The 23635-nt window shown below is 45.0% G+C and overlaps 1 protein-coding gene across 8 annotated transcripts in view; it reads left to right on the plus strand.

Annotated features, from left to right (window-relative positions):
* The window catches only part of Hectd4 (HECT domain E3 ubiquitin protein ligase 4), a 173616-nt gene that overhangs the window by 61804 nt on the left and 88177 nt on the right, over window positions 1-23635 (plus strand). For all 8 annotated transcript variants that reach the window (XM_076560985.1, XM_076560978.1, XM_076560980.1 and 5 more), the window contains exons 8-14: window positions 8430-8622; window positions 12704-12862; window positions 17185-17298; window positions 17991-18131; window positions 19515-19747; window positions 20083-20228; window positions 22167-22237. In XM_076560985.1, the coding sequence (XP_076417100.1) occupies window positions 8430-8622; window positions 12704-12862; window positions 17185-17298; window positions 17991-18131; window positions 19515-19747; window positions 20083-20228; window positions 22167-22237 (1057 nt within the window). The remainder of the gene's footprint in view (window positions 1-8429; window positions 8623-12703; window positions 12863-17184; window positions 17299-17990; window positions 18132-19514; window positions 19748-20082; window positions 20229-22166; window positions 22238-23635) is intronic.

Consider the following 23635-nt stretch of genomic DNA (forward strand, 5'->3'; position numbering starts at 1 on the left):
ACAAAACAAACAAACAACAAAGAAGAAAAAGAAAGATAATAAAAAAACAAACAAACAAAAAAGAAGAAAAAGAAAGAAAATGCCTACAGGCTAATCTTAATGGTGGCATTTTCTTAGTTTGAGGTGCTCTCTTCAAGATGACCTAGCTTGTGTCAGGTTGACAAAAAACTAACCAGCACATGCGGAAAGAAAGGAAAGAAAGACTAAGATAAGGCCTGAGTGGGTATCAGGGACTATGGGGGTCCAGCCCCTCGATAGTCCCCTCCAGGGTCCTACAACTAGCTGATAATTAATCTTTGATGAGAAGAAATGAATCTAATGTACACAAAACTCCTTAGTCCATATCCTTTATTATTCTGTGTCAGTTACAAGCTTATATTTTGCTCTCGTATTTAGCTCATTTCTAGCCTGATTTCTCTCTACACTTGTCTGTGGTCCCCTCTAGGTTCTATCTTAATTCCTTCATCTAGTTTTGTCCCTTCCAGGTTTTCATCTATCTTGTTCTTTCCCATATCATCTCCTCTCCCATCTCCTTCTCTCTCCTCATCTAGTTCTTCCTCATCTTGTTCTCCCCCATCTGGCTTTTCCTCATCTTCCATCTTATTCCTCTAGTACTCTCTTCTAGCCCTTCAATCTACTTCTTCCCCATCTCAGTTTGTTCCTCTCAAGTTCTTACCCATATAGTTCTTCCATTCTCTTTTCTCTTCTCTGTCCTCCAGTGCCCTGGAAGTCCTGTATATATACACTTAAATGCAGTATTCCCTTAGCAGTGCAAAGCCAGGCTTCCAGGGTCAAACAGAGGGGTGGTAAGAATCACATAGGGAGGCAATAACTGTTAATTATCATTTGCAACCCCAAAGGGAAGTGACCAATGGGGAAATTAATTAACTAAAGGCTAAATTCAGGTAATATCTAAGAAGGCTCTTATGTGCTCAACTATAGTCTTAAATGTGATTGGTAGAAAATGTTAAGAATCTATAAGTTGCTAGGTCAATGGGAGAAAATAAAACTGTTTTTTTTTTTTTTTTTTTTTTTTTTCCTGTGGCTCCTATCTGTCCAGGCTATCTGCCATTTTTCTGCAGGGTGGGGAAAGTGTGCTTGGTCACCAGGCAACCTGTGTACAGCTGGATGCCTCTGGTGATAGTTAAAGGGAGATCTGGAACTAGAGGTAAGGTTTGGGAAAGGAAGAAGTAAAGCTTAATTGGCACATCCGCCAGGCCTTCTCAAACAGGTAGTCTGGATGCTTAAGTCTGTTCTCAGAAAGTACCGAGGTATCTCTGATAAGGTACTTTCCTCCATCTGGGGATGGACCTGGCCGGATGCTGCCAATGACAATAATTACAGGGAGGCTTGAACTGGGGTTCTGGCTGAGCATAGCTGTCAGTGCAGAAGGTTATCCAAATATTCCTAGAAGTTAGGTAAGGATTTAGAGGTCTATAAAGTTAGTAAGGCTGTAAGAAAGGAGGGTCTGAGCTAAATTGTGTAAAGCTATTACTGAACATCCACCTGACCTAGGCGGTGTCTCCTTGTGGAATTTGTCTTAAATCAGGAGACTTGCATGTGGACTGTTATTACAGCTAGTCCTTGAAAGTGGCCAAGGGAGATATCTAATTCCAGAGAAAGTCTTTCCTGAGGCTATTCTCCAAATACCTGGAATGTGTATGTCTAGAGAGTGGTCAGTTCACACTGTTAGCCCTTCTTAGGGAAAAGTCAATTGGGAAAACTATGAAGGCACACATGATTTTCATAACAGAAGACAGCTGATATATAACAAGCCAAGTAACACCAAAAGCTCCTTGGAATTTGGCTTCCTCTGGAGGAATTCCCTGATCCCTCCAGGTCCTCCTGATCCCTCCAGGTTTGCCATAACCAGCTGAGTTCTTATGATAGATTCTTGCGGCCTGCAGCAAGTGGAGAGAAGGGGGAAGGAGTGTGGAGGGCACCAGACAAGTGACTCTAGCAGTAGCCATGTGCAGCTCTTGTGCTGCCTATGGGCACAGCAGCCATAACACCTTCAGACTGGACTGGGACCTGGAAGGTGGCCATATCCGCCCCCCCCCCCCCTTACCCACAGTAGTCCAGGCTGAAGCAGGGCCTTATGCGGCTGGCTTACAGGAAGGAGTTTTTTATAGGGAGCAGAGCACTCATCATGCTCCTCTGAACCTCATGCTTATGTGCAAAAGCAACATGGTCAAGTTTAGAGTTGGGGGAACTCACAGTGCGGTACTACAGGCTAGGTCATTCTGTCCGGGGGTACAGGCCTCCTGAAACTCCAGACTCAGAATTCCAAGCTTTGAGGCTCTAGAACTGCCTGCACAGCAGCCTGCCTGGACCCTGTGTTGGGGACTCCTGACACTCTGTACCTCTCTGAGCACTCTTCTTAGGTCCTGCTTGTTTTGCCTGGAAGGTCCCCGGCTCCTGTAAACACTGCTTCTCATGGTGGGACTGACTCAGTGGCACCTTACCTCTTGTGCTGTCTTCTCAAGTCCTGGGTCTCTCCCCCTTCTCCCTAAGAGTTGATTCCCACCAACTATGACCTAGACAAGTAAGCTCCTCTCCTTCATTCCCCAAGCCTTTTGTTGTTTTCCTTTTTGAGGCAGATCCTTCTGTGTAGATCAGGCCGGCCTCTGCTCCTAGAATACTGGCTTAAAAGCATTTGCCAGCATGCCTGGCTGTTTATTTAGTTTCAGTGAGTAACTGCTATATTGCTTTGTCTGGGTAGCTGGTTGGTGAACCTTTGTCTTCACGGACTTGGGTAGGAGCATGGGAGTTAATTAAGAAAGGGGAAGAAAAACATAAATACTAAATGCTGGGAGGAAAGAAAGTAGGGCAGTGGGAGAGGACAGGATCTCCTGTGTCTTAGGTGGCTGGTGGGGCCCTTCCTAACAGGCAGGGTGAGCGGTTTGCTTGGGACCAAAGGATTTCTTATGACATGGCACCTCGATGCTAAAATTAGAACAATCCTGGCAAATTGCAGAGAGTAGACAGTCTGCAAAGAGGGGACAGCAAGTAACCAGGCCTGCAGTAGAAGGCGAGTGTGGTATCCAGGAGGGGACAGGCCATGGTCACTGAGAACCTGGTGACAGAGGGCCAGGCTGAAGCAGCTGGGACTGAGTCAGTTAGCAGATGCCAGCCCTCACGGCCTTCCTAGTAGAAAAGATTGTTTAAAATGCATTCATTTGTTTGCATGGGAGGGGATGCACTTGCCATGCGTATAGAGGTCAGAGGACAACTTGTGGTTTCCTCAGGCTTGACAGCAAATGTCCTTCCCGACTGAGCCATTTCACCAGCCCAGTGTCATGGGTTTTAGTGTAACTGGGAAGTCAACAAATTTAAACAGGACAGGATGTGGATTTATGGTACTTTAAAAAATATTTTGCCGGGCGGTGGTGGCGCACGCCTTTAATCCCAGCACTGGGGAGGCAGAGGCAGGCGGATCTCTGTGAGTTCGAGGCCAGCCTGGTCTCCAAAGCGAGTTCCAGGAAAGGCGCAAAGCTACACAGAGAAACCCTGTCTCGAAAAACCAAAAAAAAAAAAAAAAAAAAAAAAATTATTTTTAATTATGTGTCTGTGTATGTGAGTGCCAGTGCCCACAGAGGCCAGGGACATTGGATCCCTGGAGCTAGAGTTACAGTTGTGAGCCACCCTAAGTAGATGATGGGAGCCAAGTGCTCGTAACTCCTGAGGCATCTCTGCAGTCCCAGGACTGACTTATGTTTTACAGTGATTGCTGGGTGGTATGTGGCTAATTCACTAAGGAGAAGGCTGGCTAGAGCTGGCCAGTGACCTGCACTGGGGGAGAAGCCCTTGTCGCTGCTAACTGCACTGCTTCTCACCCCTCCAGCTGTGCCCTCCTTTTGAGCTCAGTAGCAATGTAATCTCTGAGCTGCATGGCTGAGTGTTGCTAAAACCGCCCAAGTTCACTCCAGAAAACCAATGAGTTTACTAGGCTTCCTTACAGACTATAGATGAGAGGTTAATTTGTGGGAATGTGGGAGCTCCTCCCCCAACAGGGGGCACCTGAAAAGCCTTTACCCACCAGGACTTCCTTGCAGCTGCAGAAAGGGAGACCATCTTTCCATGTCTTCCCTGGTTAATATATACTATATAAACTATATATACTTCCCCAGGGCCATGTATAGTTAAGGCAGAGATGCTTACAACTGGTGGTAGGAAGTGGCTGGATATTCAAGTGAGGGTCTCTGACCCTCCCCACTCCTCCACGAGGGATTATTAACAGTTAACATACCCAAGGGATAACCTATTTTGCAAGGGGTACAGCCGAACTCAAGATGGTGGTTGCTTGGCTGTACAGTCACCCCGGCACTGAGACTGTACACATTTAGTCCTTGTGCCCTAAACCCATTCCTCCTGCTGCTCACTGGTGCTCTGTCCTCTCAGTTTGCAGAGCACTGAGTGTAGTAAGAGACTGTTTTACATTAGCTATTGATTTCCTCATAGGGCCAAATGGTAGTGCTTTTGAATGCCAAGCTTATTAAGATCGATTTTTGTCTTGGATGCTTTTACAGGGTTATATTTAGAGTTGTGTAACATAAATAGAGCATGAGGGTGTGGGTAAAATAATGCAGTAAGAAGTACATGTATTAAATTTTAGGGGACAAAAGGCAACTTAAGTAGAAATGCCAGAGGCAGGGGTGGGAGCCGTGAGATAAGGAGGACATGGCTTAAAGCAGAAGCAGTAGAGAAATGGGGTGTAACTACAGAGGCTGGAGCTGCATGTGAGGGAGGGCCTATGGGAAATGCCTCCCCAGGGCTGGGGATGTTCTGGTGACCAAGGCTGCAGGCATGCACCCCTCAGGCAGCTGGCATTCAAGGACAGGCCATGAATGAGTTACTTACTGTGTGGTCATTTTAGAGAGGAGCAGTGGGACATGCTCAGTTGTGGATGGCGGGGCACTGATGGGCAAGCAGGGAAGGCTGCTGGTGACAGGAAGTCACCTGTGAGTTGGTGACTTTCTGAGATCTGAATGATGGGGTTGAGCCAGCCCTGGGAAGTTCTGGGTACAGTGTTCCAGCTGAGTTCTTGGGCACCAAATCAGTGGCTTCCGTAAGTGGAAATGTGGAGCTAGGAGGCAGGAGAGGAGCCAGCAGGGTCCCTGTTGGCTCCACCTACTTAGACAAAGTAAGTGCTTACAGTAATAAACCAGGGAAGGGCTATGCCGCGGAGACCACAGAAGCACAAACTCCAAAGGTCTGTGGCCATGGCCACCCGCAGGGGAGTTAAGGGGAAGGTGGGTGGTTCAGTCTTTAGGTTACAGTGGGCTGTGCGGGGTGGTGCTTGGGAGAAGGTCCAGAGTTACGAGGCTGAACCTAGTGAGAAACAGAGTGTGGGAGCAGAGCAGCAGCCTGGGGCTCCCCAGAAAGCCCCTCCTTCTCCTCTGAACACGTGTGCAGCTGCCCTGGGATCTTCTGACTGCACTTCTCAGTTTCATGCTTTCCCTTGCCCTTTGCTGCCAGCCTTTCCCTCTGGACCCGGCTTTGCTTTCTGTGGGCTTCTAAAGGCCTGGCCCGTGGCACCCTCGTTCTTACCTTCAGGGGTTGCAGCAGCAGGCCAGGCTTGCTCGCTTCCCTGGTGGCATGGGTCTCTGAGGCCCTCCATGTCTAAGAGGCTGGGTTTGCCAGGGGCATTGGTTAACACAGGCCTCCTGAGATGGATCAAAGTCTTTGTTTTAAAAACACATTCTTTCAAACTGGGTGGTGGTGGCACAAACCTTTAATCCCAATACTTGGGAGGCAGATCTCTGTGAGTTCGAGGCCAGCCTGGTCTGCAGAGCTAGTCCAGGACAGGCTCCAAAGCTACAGAGAAACCCTGTCTCGAAAAACCAAAAAACAAACAAACAAAAAAAAAAAAACAACCCCCCCCCCAAAAAAAAACCCAAAAAACAAAACAAAAACAAAAACAAAAAACCCACTGGCCTAGATCTGAGTCATTTGACAGTGAATCCAAGTGGACTGTTCTGTGTTTGAAAGCAGAGAAGGCAGTCAGGAAAAAGAGGCGAGGAAGGGGCGAGAGAAGCCAGGACTTGAGAGCAGTCTCAGATGGCTTGAGAGCTGCTTCTCCTGGGGAAGTTGTCAGGGGGAGAACACAGGGCCTTGAACTGGAGAAGAAATGAGGAAGAGAAGCTTCTGGGAAGTGATCTGAGTCTTCAGCAATGAGAAAAGCAAGGAAGTTTTTGAAAAAAAAAAAAGAAGGCGCCAGGCAGTGGTGGCACACGCCTTTAATCCCAGCATTCGGGAGGCAGAGCCAGGCAGATCTCTGTGAGTTTGAGGCCAGCCTGGGCTACCAAGTGAGTTCCAGGAAAGGTGCAAAGCTACACAGAGAAACCCTGTCTCAAAAAAAACCAAAAAAAAGAAAGAAAGAAAGAAAGAAAGGAAGGAAGGAAGGAAGGAAGGAAGGAAGGAAGGAAGGAAGGAAGGAAGGAAGGAAGAAAGAAAGAAAGAAAGAAAGAAAGAAAGAAAGAAAGAAAGAAAGAAAGAAAGAAAGAAAGAAAGAAAGAAAGAAAGAAAGAAAGAAAGAAGGCAGAGACATGATTTGCCAATCTGTAATCCCAACACTGGGAGGCCAAGGCCAGCTTTGACTATATGTGAACTTGAGGTCAGCCTGGGCTACATGAGACCCTGTCTCAAAAAAAGGAAAAGAAAGAAAGATGGAGGGAAGTGTAATAGGCTTTCTTGGACCTCCAGCCCCCCAAATCATGACATGGAGACTTATTATTATTATGAATGCTTGACTCGACAAGGTTTCTCTGTGTAGCCCTGGCTGTCCTGAATCTTGCTCTGTAAACCAGGCTGGCCTCAAACTCACAGAGATCCCCCACTAGCTCTTATAACTTAATAACCTATTTCTCTCATCTATGTTTTACCTCCAGGCTTTTTATCTTTCTTTTATCATGTATGTCCTACTCCATGTCTGTCTGTCTGTCAGCTGCCTGGCTGGCAGGCTCAGGGCATCTTCCTCTCTTTCTCCCTCATTCTCTTTCTGTTCTTGTTCTCTCTCAGAGTCTAGATTCATTCCTCCTCCTATTTATTCCCCCTTTCTTCCAGCCATGCCTATCCCTCTACTGCCTAGCTATTAGCTGTTCAGCTTTTTATTAAACCAATCAGGGGCCTTAAGCAGGCAAAGCAACTTATCTTTACATTGTTAAACAAATGTAGCATACACAAACCTGTACATAGTGTGAGGTGTTTACCCACCACCCCCACAGCTTCCCAGAGTTTTCTTGAGTGTGAGCAGCAGGAAATATTAGATAGAAGGATTTATTGCAGAGAATTTTTCGGAGATGAACAGATAGAAAATAAAGGATAGCCTCGAGAGGGCCTGGAACCTTTTCCAACGGGCCCCGACTGTCTCTGCCCCAGGGTTTTTATAGAGACACCAAGGGGTGGAGCAAAAGACCTCCTCCCCCAGCATAGCCAAGTTCAGACCATCTCAGACACCTGCACTCAGGCCCGTGGTCCTAATTATCCTCTATGCGGACCTGCTGGGTAAAGCCATGAGGAACCCGAAAACGGGTTCCCACAACATAGTTAAAGTAACATTCTGAAACAGAGTAGGACATACAGAATGAAGGAAAGGTAAAAAGCCCAAGGCAAGATGCAGATGAAGAGAAACAGGTTAAGTTAAGTTTGAAAAGCTAGCCAGAAACAAGCTAAGCTAAAACTGTGCATTCATGACTGTGATTAAGTCTCCATGTCTTTATTTGGGAGCTGGTTGATGGCCCAAAAGAAAGCCTGCTACAGGGAAGGAAAGAAAGACAGAGAGAAGGAAAGTAGGTAGGTGGTTTGTTTCGAGTCAGATGCATATTGTTGAGGGACTTTGCTGGGGAGTAGTTCGTGCTGAGTGAGAGAACTGGCAGGCCGGAGAAGGTACACTTGAGGTTTGCTGTGTGTCTTAGCCAGCCTGGCTTGCTCCAGAATTGCTCTGCCATGCCCAGTCAGCTGGCGCTAGTGCTCGCTACTGTGGGAAGAGCAGTTAGGTCTTAGCAACTAGTTATATTTCCAAAACACATTAACCTCACAGTTGTCCTCAGCAGTAAATCAAGGTCTGGTTGATTTGTTTTCCTCTCTCTTACTTGTACCTGTCAGAAGGCTCATAATTAGTGAGCAACTGCCTCTGGGATTCAGTAAAAGGGTTCTAATCAACAGCGTTTTGCGGAATGTATTAATGTTGGCTGATTTCACTTTGAATATGGGCTGCTATGAAAAAACGACAGCTCTGAGTGTGAGCTTAGCCTTCCCTGTCTGAAGCGGCTCCTTTGGAGCATGGATGTGGTTTGCATGGAAAGATGAATTTGCTCAGGTAGCTGGAAAATGCTTTGTAAGCATCTTGGTCACAGAAATAATTTATAAAGATATCTGCTAATTGGATGGAAGCATCATCAGAACCTCTTTTCTTCTTTAAATATTAGGTGGAAAATGGGGTATTTGTAGCCAGCCCACTTCAGGAACGCACAATTCTAATGCGAAAAGAGGGTGAATCTGCCAAAAGCATTAATGAGATGCTCCTGAGCAGACTGTCTCGGTACAGAGCCTCCCCATCGGCGACACTGGCGGCCCTGACTGGCTCTACCATCTCCAACACCCTGAAGGAGGATCAAGCAGGTGGGTTTGTCTCTTCCTGATCACCTGCCTACCACTCCTCAGTGCAGCACACACAGCCCCTTCCCTGCACCTCCCCTACAGTGACCAGCAGTCCAAGCTGTGGCAGAGTGTGAGCCTGGAACAGTCCTGCCTTACCTGTAGCTGTCTCTGCACCACCACTGTCAGGGAACACATGGGATGCAGCTAGCTTCAGCAGTATACACCTGTAGTCCTAGCACTTTGGCAGCTGAGGCAGGGGGATGGTGAGTGGGAGGCCAGCCTGGGCTATGTGAGATCACCCTAAACCCTCCTGGGGAAAAAAAAAAAAAGAGTATCTGAGTCTGAGCTAAAATGGATTTGATTCTCTGCTTTAATCCTTTCACTGTTTGAAATACTAGGAAGAAAAGCTCTTGTGGTGTATTCATATGAGGCTGTCTAGTAAATACTTTATTGTTATATTAGAGTGTAAGGACAATGGCTTGTTGCCACAGGCCTCTATGGTATCACTGTGAGTACTTTGTTAATGCTTGCTTTATTGTGGTTAGGCCATTTGAGTCAAAGGAGATACTTTGTACACAGCAGTTTGTTCTTATGTATGTATGTATATATATATGTATGTATGTATGTATGTATTTATTATGTATATAGTGTTCTGTCTGCATGCATCCCTGAAGACCAGATCTCATTATAGATGGTTGTGAGCCACCATGTGGTTGCTGGGATTTGAACTCAGGACCTTTGGAACAACAGCCAGTGCTCTTAACCTCTGAGCTATCTCTCCAGCCCCCAGAACAGTTCTTTTTAGTTCTTTTTAGCTAAGTAAATGTCCCTGGATCCCATGTAAAAGGTGAAAGCAGAGAACCAACTCCACAGAATTGTATATGTACACATACACACACACAGTAAATAAACAAATGTAAAGAAGACATCCAAAAGTAGGCGCTTTCATGCCAGGCTAAAATAATGATCTGTGTTTAAATCTCCATGCCCACCAAATTTTTTCAGTATACTTAGTACGTCTGCTTTCTTTCTTTCTTTCTTTCTTTCTTTCTTTCTTTCTTTCTTTCTTTCTTTCTTTCTTTCTTTCTTTCTTTCTTTCTTCTCTCTCTCTCTCTCTCTCTCTCTCTCTCTCTCTCTCTCTCTCTCTCTCTCTCTCTCTTTCTTTCTTTCTTTCTTTGATAGGGTTTCTCTGTGTAGTTTTGGTACCTGTCCTGGATCTTGCTCTATAGACCAAGCTGGCCTCGAACTCACAGAGATCCGCCTTGCTCTGCCTCCCAAGTGCTGGGATTAAAAGAGTGCACCACTGGAACCACCGCTGCCCAGCTTTTGTTTTCTTTGTTAAATAACAAAAGAAAAAGAAAAACAACAACCTACCTCCCAGCTCCACAGATACTCTCCCAGTCTACCACCTAAGTAGGATCCATAGTAGTAGACGACCATACCCAGCTGCTAGTGCTATGTGTGTGTGTTTTATTTTTGTGTGTATGTATGTTTTGTTTGCATGTGTACTGTGTACTACACTTGTGTCTTCTCATGGACCAGAAGAGAGTGTTGGATCTCCAGGAACTGGAGTTACAGATGTTACAGATGGCTGTAACCCGCCATGGTACTGGAATTAAACCTCAGTCTTCTGGAAGAGTAACAATGGCTCCTAACCGCAGAACCATCTAGACCTCAGAAGGCAATATTGTAGTTAGAATTTGTGGTAGGGTGTGACGGCTCATCCCTGTAAACCTAGCACTTGGGAAGATGAGGCAGCCTCAGCTACTGAGAGACCCTGTCTGAAAATCACAACACACAAAGCCCCCAACAATACACATTTAGAGTTTTTGTGAAAATTGTTATCTTTATTGAAAATGTGATTTTTGTTGTCCTTTATATGAATGTTTGTGTTCATTTAACATGATGCTACTGCACTGAAATTCCAGCAGCTCTGTGAAAATTAGTTGAACATTCACAAAATGAGCTAGAGAGATAGTATAGTTGGTAAAACTCGTGCAAAGCAAGCATGAATTTGCTCCCTGAATTTGAGGAAAAAAGATGGTTATAGTGGTGCACTGTTGTATTCCCAGGACTGGGGGACTGCTGCGGGTCTCTGAGTTCCAGGCCAGCCAAGGCTACAGTGAGACCTTGCCTGAAAATAGAAAGAGCAAAAGTAAAGTTGACAGCTCCTTAGTAATGTTACTGAAGTTGACTTCAGACCTCCACACCCATGGATACACACATTTCACACACACATTTCACACACACATTACACACACACACACACACACACACACACACACACAGTATGCATACTAACCCAATCATAAATAATAAAAATAATTTTTAAAATGTGGAGTTTTGTTCTGTGACAAGCTAAAACATACTTCCTGTCAGTACGTTTCTGTAAAAACACCTTGATGAACATATTAGGCTGCACAGTTGCTGACGTTTTCCATTCATTACTTTATAGATTTTCATTACCACAGGAATTGATGTTCTGGATAAAGAATATATTTGTTGAGGGCTTAAGTTTTTTTAAAAATGGAGCTATTTGAAGCAGAAGTATTCAAAGCATCAGAAAGAATAGGTTTCTTTGCTGCTCTTGCAGAAGACTGGGGTTAGGTTCCTAGCACCCACACTGTGGCTCACAGCCACCTGTCACTCCATCTCCAGGGGATCCAATGTCCTTTTTTGATCTCTGTGGGCAAATTAAAATATAAGAGTTAGAAAGGAAGGAAGGAAGGAAGGAGAGGAGAGGAGAGGAAGGAAGGAAGGAAGGAAGGAAGGAAGGAAGGAAGGAAGGAAGGAAGGAAGGGAAAAAAATAGCTTCCACTTTCCTAATCTAAACCCCAAGAATGATTTTTTCTCTCTGTTGAGACTGTGAATAATTAGTTGTGTTTTATAACCTGACAGCTTCCCAAAGTTCTGGTGTGCTCCCTGCTAAGGTCCTCACTGAGCTCACCTACAAACCTTAAGTCCACTCTTCAGTGCCTGGACATGGGGGAGATGATGTGCATTCCATACCTCCTGACTAGAAACAATAATTATTCTGTTGATGATATGTCACTGACCCTCAAAACAGAAAGAAATGTATATATAATAGATATTGTAAGCCATGCAGGTTTAAAATTACTGTATCAGAAATGTCTTGCTTTAAGCTGTGGGCACTCAGGCACCAGAGTCATGTGGTTATCTGTGAGTTCCAGGCTGTCCGAGCCAGTGTGTCTTTAAGTATGTTTAATCGCAGCACCCGGGAGGCAGAGGCAGGCGGATTTCTGTGAGTTTGAGGCCAGCCTGGTCTGCAAAGTAAGGACAGAGAGAAACCCTGTCTTGAAAAACCAAAAAAAAAAAAAGGAAGGAAGGAAGAAAGAAAAAAACAGCTTAATAGCTTAATTATCAACTCCCAGTTAAATGACAATAGGAATTCTATTTTGAGATTTATTCCATGTAAGCATTCATTCTTTTGGAAGGATTTTTAGAGTCCTAAGGCTTACTGGCCATTGGGAACACCTTCAGGACAGTCAGACCACCCCATAGGCATCTTGGAGTCAGCAAATAATTCTTGCTCTTCCTGCTTAATCTTTTTATTTTCTTTTATTTAATATGATGGGTGTTTTGCCTACATGTATGTCTGTGCACCACCACTTGTATGCCGAGTACTCTCAGACGTTAGAAGAGAGATTTAGATTCCCTGGAACTAGACTTACAGACAGTTGCGAGTGCTCCGTAGGGATTGGGAATTGAACCTGGGTCCCCTGGAAAAGCAGCCAGTGCTCATAATCACTGAGCCAACTCTCCAACTCCCTCCCTTTCTATTCACGGCTTGTCTTGGTTTCAGTGCAGACTCCCTCATTATATCCAAGTCTGTTTTGTTAATCAGATTCATCAGAATGCAAACTACTTTTTTTTTTTTTTTTTTTTTTTTTGATTTTTGATTTTTCGAGACAGGGTTTCTCTGTGTAGCTTTGTGCCTTTCCTGGGACTCACTTGGTAGCCCAGGCTGGCCTCGAACTCACAGAGATCCGCCTGGCTCTGCCTCCTGAGTGCTGGGATTAAAGGCGTGCGCCACCACCGCCCGGCGACTACTTTTACTAAGTACTTTCATTCTCCTCTCCAGCAAATACTAGCTGTGGCCTTCCTCTGAAAATGCTGCGGAAGACACCCATGTACACTTGTGGCACATACTTGGTGATGCTGGTCCCACCTCCAGGGGGGTCAGGCAGCTCTGCCACCCGCTCTCTTTTTGGTGGAACAAGTGGTCTGTCGTCTTTAAAAAGTAAGTAGATTTATTTGTAATGCTCTTCCTGATGTATCTTAGTATTACTTTTTTGTTGCTCTGATAACACACCATGACCAAAGGTAACTTAAGAAGAGTTTATTTGGATACTGTTTTAGAGGAATAAGGGTCTGTCATAGAAGGGAGGGATGACAGCAGAGCAAGAAGCTGAGACAGTCTCTCTATACAGCCTGGCTGTCCTGGAACTCATGTTGTAGACTAGGCTGTCTTTGAACTCACAGAGTTAATCACCACAAAGTTTAATCACAAAGTTGAATCACCAGGATTAAAGTTGTGCATCACCACACCCAGTTAGAAATCACATCTTTCAGCACAAGGTTGAAGGAGAGAGAGAGTGATCTGGAAAGTGTGAGGCTTTAAGATCTCAAAGCCTGTCTCCATTGACATATTCCCTCCGAAGGCTGCACCTCCCCATAACTTCTCCAAGCAGCATCACCAACTGAAGACCGAGTGTTCAGATTCCTGAGCCAATAGGAACATTTCTCATCCAAACCACCACAGTCTCTAACTCTGAAATATGGAACATTGTTATTTATTGTTTTAAATTTACTCTGTTATAGTTGTTTTCTGATAACACAAAATAATAATGGTTAAGGAGTTACAGCCTGAGAATTTGTCAGTTGATCTGGGGCTGAGGACAGCACCCAGGGCCTGTGTATGTTCTTACCCCTGAGCTACATCCCAGCCCTCAAAATAGAACTTTTTGAACTTGTTTTATATTTTTATTTAATTTAATTTATTTATTTATTTTGGTTTTTGAGACAGACTTTCTCTGTGTAACAACCCTAGCTGTCCTGGGAACTAGCTCTGTAGACCAGGCTGGCCTGGAACTCACAGAGATTTGCCTGCCCCTGCCTCCTTAGTATTGGGATTAAAGGCTTGCACCACTACCACCTGGCTAAACTTGTTTCATTTTTTCCATGCAGAGTCTTACCATGTAGCCTTATCTGGTCTAGAACTATAGCAATCCACCTGTCTCTGCTTCTTGAGTTCAGGGATTAAAGGTCTCTTGGGTTTTGGGTCTTTTTCACTTACTGAAATTTAGACCCATTTGATTAGAATGGTTCTTTTTTTTGGTTTTTCGAGACAGGATTTCTCTGTGTAGTTTTGGTGCCTGTCCTGGATCTCACTCTGTAGACCAAACTAGGCTGGCCTCGAACTCAACAGAGATCTGTCTGGCTCTGCCTCTCGAGTGCTGGAATTAAAGGCATGTGCCACCACTGCCGGTTAGAATGGTTCTTCATGGACCATTTCCCACGAGGACACAGTTGATGCCATTGTGGTTCCATATCAGCCCAGGAAATGTTTCCTTCTGTGGCCTGTTCCACGTTGGTCACCATGGGTCTCAGCACAAGGAGACACCAGTTCTTGCCTTTTTTTTTTTTTTTTTAAAGATTTATTTGTTTATTATGTATACAGAAGAGGGCACCAGATCTCATTACAGATGGCTGTGAGCCACCATGTGGGTGCTGGGAATTGAACTCAGGACCTCTGGAAGAGCAGTCAGTGGCCTTAACCTCTGAGCCATCTCTCCAGCCCCAGTTCTTGCCTTTAGACCATAGGGGCTGCTAGGTAGTTGGGCTGAGCTGACTTTTAGGAGCTCTGAGGAGTGATAATGTTTGTGACAATGAGAAATGGTCATTGTTGGAAAGGAGCCAGGTGTACATGTTGCAGAATGTGGGGGTACAAGTCACTGTGGAGTGGGCTAGAAAGGAGAGACTTCTTGGAGTCTCAATTTGAATGATAAGAAATGGGTATTTTTTGTTTTGTTTTGGTTTTGGGTTTTGGTTTTTTGAGACAGCGTTTCTCTATGTAGCCCTGGCTGTCCTGGAACTCACTCTGTAGACCAGGCTGGCATCAAACTCAGAGATCCTCCTGTCTCTACCTCCTGAGTGCTGGGATTAAAGGTGTGCACCACCACACCCATGTAAGACGAATTGTTTAACGGTCTTATTAATAAAAAACCTGGAGCTAGATATTGGGGTCAAAACTGAGAGATCAGGAAAGCAAAAAGAAACCAGCCACATTCTTACCACTAGAAATCTCAGCCCAAGGAGAGGGCTCTTCCTGTATACTCATACTTATATGTCTTCTCTGCTCTGCCATCTCACTTCCTCTCTCCCCTCATCTACGTCACTTCCTGTCTGTCTCTCCAGACCTCTGTGGTTAGTGCTGGGATTAAACGTGTGTGCCACCATTCCTGACTCTGTTCCCAGTGTGGCCTTGAACTCACAGAGATCCAGATGAATCTCTATTGCCCGAATGCTAGGATTAAAGGTGTGTTCTACCATTGCCTGACTTCTATGTTAAAGTAGTGGCTGGCTTTTTCCTTTGATCTTCAGATAAGCTTTATTGGGGTGCACAAATAAAATATCACCACACACCCACTTGTGAGAAATGGGTGTTATTCATCTATGTGTACAAGCAGGGTAAGGGCTTCTAAGATAGGAAGTACACTGCAGAAGATCTTGGGTAAGACCATTTTGTGGGGTGGAACAGTAGGATACATGAAAGAAAGAGGACGGGGGTATAGCTCAGGAGAGTTTTTATCTAGTATGTTCAAGGCCCTGAGGTTCGTCCTCAGGGGCAGGGGAGAAATAGACAGTAGTTTAGTCTAGAAATAGTGTGGTTCCCACTACATGATGGTGGAGTAAGAAAGGGGATGTAAGCATTGAGAAGGGGGAAAGGGCCAGGAATGGTGGAGCACGCCCATAAAGCCTTGGGACAGTGTCCTCAACCTTCTGACACTACAGCCCTTTGATACAGTACCTCATGCTGTGGTGACCCCAACTATAAAGTTACTTCATTGCTGTATCATAATTGTAATTTTGCTACTGTTATGGATCACAAGGTAATTATTTGATATGCAGTATACCTGATATGAGAACCCAGAGGGGTCACAACCCACAGATGGAGAACCACTGTTCTAGTATTTAGGAGGATCAAGAGAATGGGCTACATAGTGAGTTTAAGGCCAGACTCTGAAGGAAAAAACACCACAAATAAACAAAAACAAAAAAACAAAAAAGAAACTAAGTAGGTAAATCTAGGCAGGGTGCTGCACACCTGTAATCCCAGCACATGGGAAGTTGAAGCAGGAAAATCAGGAGTTTGAGGCTAGCCTGGACATCATGTGAAATTCTGTGGGTGTGGGTGTGATGTCAGCAATAGCAGCTAACATATACATGCCCGACAGTTTAAATTCACTTCAGCTGCATGGCGGCTATGAGGTAGGTACCTGTCCTAGTCAGGGCCTATTGCTGTGAGGAAACACCACGACCAAAAGCAATCTGGGGAGGAAAGGTTTATTTAGCTTACATTTCCACATCTTAGTCCATCACTGAAGGAAGTCAGGGCAGGAACTTAGCAGAGCAGGAACCTGGAGGCAGGAGCTGATGCAGAGGCCATGGAGACATGCTGTTTACTAGCTTGCTCCTCCTGCCTTGCTCAGCCGCTTTGTTATAGAACCCAGGACCAGCAGCCCAGGGACGGCTGTACCCACAGAGTGTGTGTCAAGCTGACGTAACGCCATCCAGCACAGCACCTGTCTCTGCTTTGCAGGTGAGGAACCTGAGAGGCTAAGGACTTTCCCATGCCATCCAGATGTGGTAGAGCTGAATTCAAACCTAGATACCCAAAGCCCTTCCTCTCCACTGTTCCACTCTCCGGTGTGGAGGGAGAAGTCCAAGTGTCTGTGAGTCACACTGAGAACTGGGAAGGAGAACAACCTCATACCAGTGCTCACAAGGGCCCTGACACGCTGCCATCCTGTGATGCCAGTCTTCTGCCCTTTTACAGTTTCTCTTTTGACCTTTTGAAGTAGAAAACCACCTTCATAGCGCAGTGCTGTTTTAAATTCATTTTCAGAAATAGAGTTCAAGCCGGGCGGTGGTGGCGCACGCCTTTAATCCCAGCACTCGGGAGGCATAGCCAGGCGGATCTCTGTGAGTTCGAGGCCAGCCTGGTCTACAGAGTGAGATCCAGGAAAAGGCGCAAAGCTACACAGAGAAACCCTGTCTCGAGAAAAACAACAACAACAACAAAAACCCAAACAACAACAACAACAACAACAACAACAACAACAACAAAACCCAAACAGAAATAGAGTTCAGTATCAAGCTTAGGAAGACATTTGGTCAGCATTGCTTTCAGGGATCTTCTGTGTTTGTTTTCTCTTAGTTGTTACTACCAACAGATAACAACAAAAAACAGAATTTTCAAAAGAAGTCTGGTTAGGAGCTTAAATTGGAAACTTTGAAGAGTAGTCCTCAGGATCATTAAATAGATGTCTGTTTCCACAGTCCTGGCCTCCAGCTTGGTGTATAACATTTCAGATGGTCAGTTCACAAGTCGTGCGGATCTCATAGATGCTGCTGGAAGCTCGCTGGGGCGTGGTGCTCTTGTGCCAGGATTGGGTAAGACACGAATACACCTGTTTCCTCGGAAGATTCAGTTTGAGTGATTGCTCTTGAAAATCCTGCCAATTCTCTGTGGCATTTCAGTTTCCTTAAAAGAGAAATGTTAATATCCTTTAGTTTAGGGACTCAGTGTGGAAGCTGCCATATGTAAGATTCTCAGATGAACTGCTGTTGAAGACACTCCCATTACATTGTAAGACGATGCCTGTTACAATCTCAAAGTTTCATGCCATACAAAGGTTCATTCCTCTGAAGAACACACGTTAGGGAATGGACCCAATGTCATACGTTGTGCTTGCTCTTTGTCCAGACTACTGAGGAGCACATATAGAAGTTTGGGACTCCCTAGAACTTTTTATCGTCCATTGATGTTACCTGTTCCTGGTGTCCTGGATTTTCATGAAAGCCATCTGAATCCTTTTTGGAAGTAGTTCATATGAACTAGTAGCTGGAAACCACGTATTTTGTGACGTGTTCCATCTCACACAGCTGAGCAAAATTGCAAATTAAATTCAGCTTTTTGTTCAGTTCCAATTTAGTGTGTTGTCACATAGTTCATTGGGAGTAGAGGTATGGCTGTCAGCACTGGGGGAAGTTCTCGCTCACTCTTTGTCCTTTGGCAGTTCTGTGGGGAATATGTGTATGGGTGTGTGGTGGTACAGTAGCTGAATGAACTGTGTTCTTTGCAGGTGCCTGTTACGATACTGTGAACAACATGCTATGGACCTGCTCAAATGACTACATCGATCAGTGGTGCAATCCTGGGAACCAGGCCTTCCATTACGTGTGCCAGAGACTGGGGGTCAGCCATATCATCACCGAGCCCAAAGGTGAGCAGCACTCTCAGCTCCCAAATATGACAGACTAGAGTGGCAGCAGTAGGTGGGAATGTAAGCCAGCAACAGAGTGTACTCACAGCTTCCTTCTTGAACTTACAAACTAAAACCCACTGTTGTCCATGGCGGGAAAGGCTGGGTATGGGGAAGGAGAAAGCATGGAAATCAAAAAGCATGTAAATGGAGAGGCTTTGAAGAACTTGCAGACTTTTAAAAGGAAAACTCCTATGTCCCTCCCAAAGTCTAAATGTAGATATAAAATGTGATTATTGGTGCTGAGGAGGATCCATGTAATCCCAGCACATAGGAGGCTCAGTAGAAGGACTGCTATTCATTCTATGCTAGCCTGGGCTACAGAGTGTGAGTTCTGGTTCAAGCTGGGCCTAAGATCCTGCCTTAAAACAAAACCCAAAACACAACATTGATTATTGGTTCTTGGACTGGAATCCTATGCTATTATAATGTTTTATACTGACAATAGCTTAGTTATATCCAAAAGATGAACAGACTTTGCCCGAATCCTGCTGCTAAGACTGAAGACTCCCAAGGCAGGAGTGAGTGGGATCTAGTGGGACCCTTGGGTAACAGGCAAGCAGGTCTTCTTTTTAACCACCGAGTTTCCAGAAGTCCTGTCTTCATAACTGCCCAGGCTTGTGTCCTTTTATGGTCTTTTAAACTGCCTTGTAGGTGCTGAGACTCAAACCCCTGTCCTTTGGAAGAACAACCGTTGCTTTTAACCACTGAGCTGTCTCTCCAGCTCCCAAAGCCGTCTTTCTTGTACTTTGCCTATGTAGACTATTCTCTGCCTCCATCCTCTGAATGCCTGAAACTGTCCATGAACTGTGAAGTAATCATATAAGAAAATGCTTGCTAATCCTCAGGTTTAATTGATAAACATCTATCCAAATGGAATAGAAATACTGAGTTCTGTGGGAAGGGGGGGTAACTTGTGGACAGGACTTCTTCCACAGGGCAGCCATGGAAGATGGCTCTAAGTCTTCTAGAATGGTGGCCAGCATGGACTGAGATGGCCTGAATTCAAACCCTAGCTCTATCACTTCATAGTTGTGTGATTTAGGGTAACTTAACCTCTCTCGCTCTTTGTTTACTGTTCTATAAAATAGGACTAAAAGAATTTAAATTTGTAACCGTGCATGTCGGTCTTTATCCCATTGCTAAGCATACATAACCAGTTCAGTAAGGGTGGCTCTCTGTGTTACATCCCATACTGTGGCAGGAAGGGTGCTAGAGCAACAGCGGTATCGATGGGCACCAGGAGTCTGTCCTTGTGTGTGCACAGCTTGTGTACACTGGAGAGTTGCTCCTCTGGGACACCTGTCATGCCTTTCCTCACCATGCTTCCTTTGCTTCTTCCAGAAGAAGCAATCAGCACAAATGAGGTCATAAACCAGTTACTGCACCATGTTGGCGCCATGTGCATTCACCAGCTCAATCTTCTGGCCACAAACCCCAACCTTCCCATCACTAGCGTCCTGGGCAAGCAGCACCCCATTGAGGCACGCCATCTGAGCAGCATTTGTGACATCATGGAGAAGGCCATGGTTAATGGAGACACCTGTATCGTACGCTGCATCCTTGTTGTCTTTCAGGTACATATTCTGTGTGGGCTTAGCAAGATGACACAGACTCCTCCCAGAGAAAGACTTTCAGCAACCTCTGTTTTGCATCTTGCCTCCTTGTAGTTCTATAACCAGGGTTGTCAGCACCGTGTGCATTGCACTTGGATTAGTGGGATGAAGGCTGTCTCATTGCTGTTAATGTATGTAAGATATTTACTCTATCCCATTGGGCACTGGAAAGAATGGAGTTGAAAATGCACCTGTTATCTTTTCACAAGAACAGCTCCCCTGTGCTTTCTTCTAGAGGGCTAATTTTATCCTGGATGGAATGAGCACACTTAGCTCTGCCTCTTATGTTTCTGTAGGTGGTGTTTAAATTTTTCTTCAGCCCACAAACTGAAAGGAACCGAGACATCATTCGGCGGTCAGGATTGCTTCTTTGGCAGTTGTTGATGGCACCAAAAGACCAGATTTGCCCTGAAATTCAGAAGGAGGTCTGTCTTGCCATCAGGTAAAAAGCAAATGGGTTTTCTTAGTGCTCCCTGCAAAGTAAGCAATGCACCAGAACCCTCTGCAGGCTGTAACCTAGATAGCTTAGCCCACCTGGAATATGGACCTCACCAACTGAAGACCATGTCCTTTGTGAAAAGAGCAAAACTCTTGTAAGGGCTGTGAGTGGGCAGTGCAGGTAACTAGCGTGTTCTCAAGTGTGAGTGTGGAGGGTGCTTTGGAGCATGCTCTGGCAGTCTGCTCTGCCACTCACATTGACTGTGGCCATAGTTTGATGCTTCTGTTTCCTCAGATGTGAGATGGAGTTAAAGAGGACACCTACCATGTAGGTTCATGAGGTTGGCATGGGCGGTAAGCTGATATAGTGCAGGACTTAGTTGTGTTAGTCCTCATCCACCTGCTCAAAATCCTAGTGGAAGATTTTGACTCATTGCCACCCATGAATGATGACCTGAGTCTAATCCCCAGAACTCACCACGGAAGGAAAGAACCAACTCCTGAAGGTTGTTCTCTGACCTCCAGATGTACACTGTGGCATGAACATGCCTGCCCTCACATCACACACACGTGAACATATATATATATATATATATATAAATAATAATAATAGTAATGAGTTTTTGAAAATCTTGTTGAGCTGGGCATAGCAACACATACCTTTAATCCCAGTCCTCTAGAGGCAGAGGCAGGCGGATCTCTGTGAGTTCAAGACCAGCTTGGTCTACATAGTGAGTTCCAAACCAACCAGCACTACACAGTGAAACCTTGTCAAGAAAAGAATGGGTCCCTCTCATGGAACCAGGACCTTGCTAGTTGGCTAGGTTCGCTGGCCAGCAAGCCCCAGGAGTCCTCCTGTCTGCCTCCCAGCACTGGACTCAGGTGTGTGCTCCTGTGCCTAGCTTTTCTACATGGGTGCTTGAGATGGAATTCAGTTCCTTGTACTTTGATAGCAAGCTCTTTACCCACCAAGCCATCTTCTCAGCCTTCTCACTAGTGAATTGATAGGCCATAGTCTAGTGATCATTTTGTTTTGTTGCTTTGTTTATATACTTTTTTTTTGACATTTTCTTCTGGTTTTCTCTCTCTCTCTCTCTCTCTCTCTCTCTCTCTCTCTCTCTCTCTTTTTTTTTTTTTTTTTTTGGTTTTTGGAGACAGGGTTTCTCTGTGTAGCTTTGTGCCTTTCCTGAATCTCGCTCTGTAGACCAGGCTGGCCTCAAACTCACTGGCTCTGCCTCCCACGCCACCACGGCCTGGCTTTTTTCTCTTTTTGAGACTGGGTCTTTTGCTATAGCCCAGGCTGCCTTGACCTTTAGATTCTCCTGTCCCAGTCCCTCAATTTCTGGAGTTAGAGGCAAGGCCCTCAGATGGCCTCAGTATTTTTTTTTAATTTGTTAGTTTATTTTATTTCAGCTAACTTTCATAGAAGTAGAGCTGTGACATGATCAAATGTAGTTTAGAGGCCATTGGAGACTTGGATGGTTGGTCTAGAAGGGTCTTCTGGCAGGAGTGAGCATAGAGGGCAGGTTTGTTTTGTTCTGTTTCTTTTCACTATGTTAATATGTTGAGTTGCTTCCTCAACAGATCAAATGTGATTCCAGGCAGAAACTCCTGGGGGAGGAGTAGACACTGTCCTGTCTCTGTGAGGCTTCAAGTGCTTGAGGCGTAGGTTCCACTCAGGCTGTGTGCTGAGCCCGCTGCACACTTGACTGTGTGCCGCAGCTTGACAGAGAGGAAAAGCCAAAAACACCCCAACCCAACAACCAACAAAACTCTCTGATGCCATTTTCCACCCTGATCTTCCACCCTTCTCAAAAAGAGATCAGGAAATCTCTTTGTCACATATCTGGCCAGACTGACATCTCTAACAAAAATGTAAATAATTAGAGTTTGTATTTTATGAAATGTTTTAAAGAACTTTTTGACTTTCCTGTCATTTCAGCTCTGGCTTAAATATCTTATACCCAGGTGAAACTGAAATCAATAACTTACTTAAGCTGGTCTTAACAGAAGGTGAGAATTGTCCTGGAATTATCTTTGAACAACCGTGTGTGTGTATGTGTATCTGTCTGTCTGTCTGTGTATGTTACTAACAACTGAACCTAGGGCTTTGAATTTGTTAAGCATGCATTCTACCATTGGTTATATTCCAAAGCTGCGTTTTCACTTGGGAAAAGTTATTTATTTATTTATATTCTGTATTTTGATTGTTTATCTGCATGCATGTTTGGACACTATATACCTACAGCCCCATGGAATGCCAGCACATATCAGATGCCTGAAACTTGAGTAACAGATGGTGTTGAGATGCCATGTAGGTGCTGGGAACCACTGACCCATATCTTTCTCTTGTTCTCTCTTTTTACTTTTTAAGAGAGTGTGTCACTGGGCTGGAGAGGTGGCTCAGAAGTTAAGAGCACTGACTGCTCTTCCAGAAGTCCTGAGTTCAATTCCCAGAAACCACATGGTGGCTCATAACCACCTGTAATGAGATCTGGTGCCCTCTTCTGACCTGTGGGCATATATACAGGTGCAGGTAGAACGCTATACATAATACATAAATAAATCTTTAAAAAAGAGAGAGTGCATATCACTAATTTTCCAAGGATGGCCTTGAACTTTCAGTTCTCCTCCTTCAGCCTCCTGAATAGCTGGAATTCCTTGTTGTTCCCAAGGAAACAGCTGGGCACTGATACAGTGGGTTCTTGCTATCTTCCTTTTAGTCAGCATACTTGAGAAAATGTGTGTTTGGGGCTGGAAAGATGGGTCAGTGGTTCAGAGCACTGGCTATTTCTTCAGAGGATCTGGACTATCACCCACATGGTGGTGCACAAACATCTATCACTCCAGCTCCAGGAAATCTGATGCCCAATTCTAACCTGTGCCAGCACCAGGGTTGTACACAGTACACATATATCTAGGCAAAACACATTCATGGGTGGAATGCTGGCTTCCCATGCAAGAGTTCCTGGTTTCCTCCTAGTACCCAAGACAGACAACACGATGTGTTTGCACAGACACCAGCACGGCAGGTTGAAAGCAGAAGCCACAATTCAAGGATCAAGCTTTATACCTCTTGCTTTGTCCTGACTCTGGATGTTTGGCACATCTAAAAATAAATGACTTCCTATTCTAGCATGGTGGTGCACCTGCAATTCCAGCATGTGGGCGGTAGAAGCAGGATGGTGAGGAATTCAGTGTCATCCTGAGCCTTATAGAGAGTTCAGGGCCATCCTGAGATATGTGAGACCCTGTCTCAAACAAACAAATGAGAATCAAAAAAAAAAAAAACAAACCATTTTCTTTTCTTCTTCTTCTTCTTCTTCTTCTTCTTCTTCTTCTTCTTCTTCTTCTTCTTCTTCTTCTTCTTCTCCTCCTCCTCCTCCTCCTCCTCCTCCTCCTCCTCCTCTT

The sequence above is a fragment of the Peromyscus maniculatus genome, chromosome 23 (genome assembly GCF_049852395.1).
Source record: "Peromyscus maniculatus bairdii isolate BWxNUB_F1_BW_parent chromosome 23, HU_Pman_BW_mat_3.1, whole genome shotgun sequence".
NCBI classification, from domain to species: Eukaryota; Metazoa; Chordata; class Mammalia; order Rodentia; family Cricetidae; genus Peromyscus; species Peromyscus maniculatus.